This window comes from Salvelinus alpinus, chromosome 4 (assembly GCF_045679555.1).
Source record: "Salvelinus alpinus chromosome 4, SLU_Salpinus.1, whole genome shotgun sequence".
In the NCBI taxonomy this organism is placed as follows: Eukaryota; Metazoa; Chordata; class Actinopteri; order Salmoniformes; family Salmonidae; genus Salvelinus; species Salvelinus alpinus.
In genome coordinates, this window is record NC_092089.1 from 17,245,345 (window position 1) to 17,251,333 (window position 5,989).

General features: G+C 42.1%; 2 protein-coding genes across 2 annotated transcripts in view; both read right to left on the minus strand.

Annotated features, from left to right (window-relative positions):
- The window catches only part of LOC139572434 (F-actin-uncapping protein LRRC16A-like), a 131,976-nt gene extending 131,363 nt beyond the window's left edge, over window positions 1–613 (minus strand). Inside the window, exon 1 of the mRNA XM_071395185.1 lies at window positions 610–613. Coding sequence (XP_071251286.1) covers window positions 610–613 — 4 coding nt within the window. The remainder of the gene's footprint in view (window positions 1–609) is intronic.
- A 28-nt stretch (window positions 614–641) lies between these two features.
- On the minus strand, window positions 642–4,824 carry LOC139572453 (secretagogin-like). The gene is made up of 3 exons (XM_071395202.1): window positions 4,608–4,824; window positions 4,370–4,440; window positions 642–790 (listed from the first exon to the last, which is right to left on the minus strand). The coding sequence occupies exons 1-3, from the start codon at window positions 4,675–4,677 to the stop codon at window positions 650–652; spliced, it is 282 nt and encodes a 93-aa protein (XP_071251303.1). The 5' UTR covers window positions 4,678–4,824; the 3' UTR covers window positions 642–649.
- Between the last annotated feature and the right edge of the window lie 1,165 nt (window positions 4,825–5,989).

Below are 5,989 nucleotides of genomic sequence, written 5' to 3' on the forward strand. Positions count from 1 at the left end.
ATTTAGAGACAGAGAGTGAGAGAGAGAGAGACAGAGAGAGGAAAGACCATGAGGAAACAGCCCAGTTGTAGGTTACTACTGCAGCACTGTGCACCAAAAATACTGTCCAACAAGAACTCTGAGAAAAAAGGTGGCACCAGTCATTGATTCCTGCTGGTTCATGTGTAATGAATCTGGTCATGCAATTGGCTGTCATATATGCTGAATCGTGCTTTGGACAATTAAAACAAGTGCCTATCGCTCCATCTCTACAAACGATATACTGTTCATCCCATTAGTGAAATGGTTTCCTCGCCCTTAGCTGCTAGCGCTGCACTCTCCCCATCAACCACACAAAGAGACGCTGTGGCTTGCCTGCCAACTTCAGATGGATGAGAGAGCGTTTACTGTGAGTGACCACTCCCATATACAGTAAAACATCCCACAGGAACCACACAAATATATTGATCACTTCCCCCACTTATAAAAGCTGGAAGCCTTTGAGATTTGTGGTCAAATGAATTGGTCTTCTTTTGAAAGTGGATGAAAGCGCGCGCTCTCTCTCTCTCTCTCTCTCTCTCTCTCTCTCTCTCTCTCTCTGTTACTGTGCTATTTGTCAGCTTGTGTCACTCATGCCTCTCAGAGATGTCCATGTTCTGTTGGCTGTATCTTAGATTGTTATAGCTATAGGTTTCCCTTTCCATCTGTTGACTGTTACCTCCTGGATCTGCAGGCGTCCGTCTGCGGTGACATCATAGGCTGACATGAACCTCTGCTTCAGCCTCTGGACCCTCTCCTCTGTTACTTTATTCTGCACGGAGAGAGAGACAAGAATAACAGTTACCACAGTTACTATGACTCCCCCCCCCCCCCCCCCTCCCTCTCCTCTGACCAGATGTGCTTACTGGTTTCCCACAGGCCTCCTGTCTCTGGTGGGAATGTAATATACCCGATGATCAGTGATGCTTCCTCCCTGAACTGACTCTCTACACTGTATGTGTAACGGATGTGAAATGGCTAGCTAGTTAGCGGTGGTGCGCGCTAATAGCCTTTCAATCGGTGACGTCACTCGCTCTGAGACCTTGAAGTAGTGGTTCCCCTTGCTCTGAAAGGGCCGCGGCTTTTGTGGAGCGATGGGTAACGATGCTTCGTGGGTGACTGTTGTTGATGTGTGCAGAGGGTCCCTGGTTCGCGCCCGGGTCGGGGCGAGGGGACGGTTTAAAGTTATACTGTTACATATGCAATGACTTCCTGTGTGTTGCTGCATTATCTCACCATTCCCCATTCTGTCACATCTCTGTCAAGCAGAGGTTCTGTTGTCTTCTGATTGGAAGGTCACTTTTAAAGTAATCCTATTGGTCAACAACTCATATTTTGAACCCAAACAACTCAGGTGTTATAAAGAAGTCTTAGATTCATTCTGTCTTTCTCTTTTTGTTCCCGACCTGCTGTGGTGAAATACACTCTCTCTCTCTTTCTCTCTCCTTCCCATGGCCTCTTGGGGCTTTTTCAGGCTATGACTTCTCTCTCTGTCCCTCTCCCTCTCCCTCTCCCTCTCCCTCTCCCTCTCCCTCTCCCTCTCCCTCTCTCTCTCTCTCTCTCTCTCTGATCATGCCTATAATAATGCCTTGTAATTTAAGTTAATGTGAATCGTTTGTATTACAATGTATTTAAATCTACTTTCCTTTAGTTTTCCATTCTGATGCGTTTCTTGATAGCCTGTTACAGTAACTCAACCATAGTATCTAGCATAGTACTAAATCTCCTTTATGGAGACAGATATCAGTTTTGACAGACTTTGATCATATTAAGAACATAGTCTTATTATGGGTTGTATATAAGGTATATATAATATGCATATCAAATATTACTTCACTGGAGATACACTTCATAACTAATTAGCTGTGTACATACAGTGAGAGCAGGAACAAACACAAATAAGTGACGTGTCCCAGACATGTAGGTGCCAGCAGCTTCCCAATAATACAGAGACATGAGTCTGTTCTCAATAAGTGACGTGTCCCAGACATGTAGGTGCCAGCAGCTTCCCAATAATACAGAGACATGAGTCTGTTCTCAATAAGTGACGTGTCCCAGACATGCAGGTGCCAGCAGCTTCCCAATAATACAGAGACATGAGTCTGTTCTCAATAAGTGACGTGTCCCAGACATGTAGGTGCCAGCAGCTTCCCAATAATACAGAGACATGAGTCTGTTCTCAATAAATGACGTGTCCCAGACATGCAGGTGCCAGCAGCTTCCCAATAATACAGAGACATGAGTCTGTTCTCAATAGTATTATGTTCCTTATCAGCTGTTGACCTTAAGCATAATGATGTCCAATTTAAGTGAACATATTGACCAAGCAGTGTGTCCATGGTCTAAGGGCAGGAACAGGACGATCTTTAGTGCAAGACTGAAAGCAAAGTGAAATACAGACAATTTATGTCATTTATGTCATTTATTGCGGTCGGGCAAGTTGAGCTCCGAGAACGTATTTGATGATCACAACCAAAATATAAATAATTCCAGTCCTGATCTTTCTGATTCCTCTCGTATGTGTAAGTGAAAGGCAGGAAATATATTTCACCTCTGTATGTAAATAGCTCATTTACATTTTTTTAGGCAAGTGATTATAATCTTCTTGGAAACCAAAAACTTCTCCAGATTTGTCCTTTCAGACTTTAATGTCAATACTTGTCAGGCCCTGACCATAGAGAGCGTTTTATGTCACTATTTTGGTTTGGTCAGGGTGTGATTTGGATGGGCAGTCTATGTTCTATGTTCTATGATTTTCTATTTCTATGTGTTTGGCCGGGTGTGGTTCTCAATCAGAGGCAGCTGTCTATCGTTGTCTCTGATTGAGAACCATACTTAGGTAGCCTTTTCCCACCTGTGTTTTGTGGGTAATTAATTTCCTGTGTGTGTTTGTGTGCATCTTGGTTGCGGCACGTTTCATTAAAAGACGTGGAACTACATGCACGCTGCGCCTTGGTCGATTTATGACGGGGAGTTTGAGGATAGCGAGCGTGACAATACTTCCTGTTTATATGATAGACAAATGAGATGAAAACTGAGCACAGATGTTATTGGTCTTAAGACTACCAAGTGGTGGTCAGTTTAAATGTATTTGAACAATATCACAACAATATTTAGTTTCCTACACATCCGCAGGAACCATTAAAAACAGCATCACCATCACAGAACCCATTGTCAGTGCTGAACATGGTCTCTCTCTAACCACCCACTGTGAAGTAAGCCAGAACATCAACTATACGTCCCAAATGGCGCCCTAAACCAATTATTGTGTTCTATTGGCTATGGTCAAAAGTAGTGCACTATATAGGGAACAGGGTTCCATAGGGCTCTGGTCAAAAGTAGTGCACTATATAGGGAACAGGGTTCCATAGGGCTCTGGTCAAAAGTAGTGCACTATATAGGGAACAGGGTGCCATAGGGCTTTGGTCAAAAGTAGTGCACTATATAGGGAACAGGGTTCCATAGGGTTCTGGTCAAAGTAGTGCACCATATAGGGAACAGGGTTCCATAGGGTTCTGGTCAAAGTAGTGCACCATATAGGGAACAGGGTTCCATAGGGTTCTGGTCAAAAGTAGTGCACTATATAGGGAACAGGGTGCCATAGGGTTCTGGTCAAAAGTAGTTCACTGTATAGGGAACAGGGTTCCATAGGGCTTTGGTCAAAAGTAGTTCACTGTATAGGGAATAGGGTGCCATTTGGGACACAGCCCATAATTGCGTTTGCTGATGCCTGTAGCATCCTAATGGCATCCTTGAGCCCATCTGGACAGCAGCTCATCCCACTCAGGAAAAAGACAAACACACACTAAAAGGTTGAATAGAGCCTTTGTTTGGACAGAGCTATAACTAAAGATACGCTGCCCTTTGCTGCACATTTACATGGGGAAAGTACTGGCTGTTTTCCTGTATCAACCCATAGTTTTATTTACCTGTCAATCATCAGTAGCCTGCCATCGAATCGTTTTATTCACTCATCTAGACCAAGAGGTACATTGATCGACTGTAAATAATTAACGCAAAAATAAGATGTTGTTGGCAATCTCCCATAGAGGCAACAGTGGCACACCACTTATGGTATACAAGAGGAAGTGCCTTCAACACACTGTAGGATATCTGTAATAGAGGAACGTCCGATAACACTTCCGAGGAACAGTGAGACATATTTAGAAGAGGATATTTACAATAATAATGATCATGTATCTGTTATGCGTCATTTATAAGGCGGCACACTAGTTTCGGGCAGTAACTCGCAAATAGACAAAATGCACCTGCTGCGCTTCAAATGTGTTGCGCGTTATTAGGCTGCTAATAAAATAGATAAAAGATAAGAGGGGGAAACATATGTACTTACCTCCGGACCTAATTTCGTCATCATGTGACGGAAGAAGTGATCCAACTCCTTCCCCTCAATGTAACCATTATCTGTAGAAGCATTAACAACATTTAAAATACTCTCTCATACGTTTTAGAATACATTTTAAACGTTTTCTTTACATAAATAACATGTTTTTTTGTTGTTTTTTTTGCATTAAAAATAACATATCAAGTTATAGCTCGCGTGGTTAGGTTATAATATTAATAATTCTCACCGTCTGCATCAAAGTGTTGCCAAATCTCCAGAAAACCAACAGCATCCAAGTGCTCAAAAGCGCAGTCCATTGTAATAAACAGGAGTGTAAATGATATCTCTTAATACGGTTTATGATAGTTCAGGTGATAGCCTACTGTTGCTGTATCCTTGTCGAGAGTCTACTCCGCACTAGTTCAGTACAACGTATGGGTGCTTTTCTTGACGTGCCCTGATCAATTCTCCAAACCCCACCTCCTTATATGGAATAATCTGACTTCACCATGACGCGGTGTAGAATGAATAGAATACAGGATGGACGAACGCATTTCGACTGCAGAGGCATTCGAGAGTTTGGTCAACTTTTAGAATGTTGAATATTGTTCTAATTCTAGACATTCGGTTGCATAGCATTGTTTTAATATTCCACATGTAAAGTTAATGGGGAACTAACATGGCTGCCATAGAATGTTCAAGTGTCATGTAAATGTATCATCACGCTGGAAACCGCATTGGTCTAACTGTCTAAATACATGGTTCTGTTGACTGTAGCAATAAAGGAGATGAGAGTCAAGTCACACAAAAGCTTTCCTCCTGAAACTGGTCTGTCAAACATTAAAAGTTATGCAATATCATACCAGAGATGGTTTACGATTTTTAATAGTTTACGACATTTAATTTCTCACTGTCAGGTTTTTAGAGTGGCTGGCTGAATTCATTCTCCGCTTGCATTTTAAAAAGCACTAAATCAAGACACACCTGTACCTTTGATTACATTTTCACAGTAACATATTTCAGTGTTTTATTCTAGTTGAATTAAGACACACCTGTACCTTTGATTACATTTCCACAGTTACATATTTCAGTGTTTTATTCTAGTTGAATTACATTCAATCAAACGCAGAATGCAGCCAAGAGTTCTCCCATCCCGCTGGGCACACCTTGGTTGAATTAAATCGTGGAATAATGTTGAATGGACGTCTATGCCCAGTGGGATGGCTCGGCATTCTCTCATCATTATCCCGCCATCTAGTGGCTAGATGTGCTACTGACATGCCTATATTCAACACTAACCCGACATTCATAACTAAGTTGAAAGGTTGTATTTAGCACATACAACTGGGGAAAAAGCACTTCAACTGGTAATTACTAGTGGGAAAACCGTGTATAAAGGACGTCACGCTGCTTGCTTAGCGTGTACCACTTCCTCCCCATGCGGCACATACCTGGCTCGAACCAGGGACCTCTGCTTCACAAACACAGAAAAAGCAAAAAAAGAAAAGTCCTCTCACTGTCTTTTCAGCAAACTTTAACATGTGTAAATATTTGTATGAACATAACAAGATTCAACAACTGAGACATAAACTGAACAAGTTCCATAGACATGTGACTAACAGAAATGGA

Coding starts and splice junctions, on each gene's coding strand:
- LOC139572453 (XM_071395202.1), bottom strand. CDS start 4,677: ATGGACTGCGCTTTTGAGCACTTGGATGCTGTTGGTTTTCTGGAGATT. Junction 4,441..4,607: donor GCAACACTTTGATGCAGACG/GTGAGAATTATT, acceptor ATGCTTCTACAG/ATAATGGTTACATTGAGGGG. Junction 791..4,369: donor TGACGAAATTAGGTCCGGAG/GTAAGTACATAT, acceptor CTCTCCGTGCAG/AATAAAGTAACAGAGGAGAG.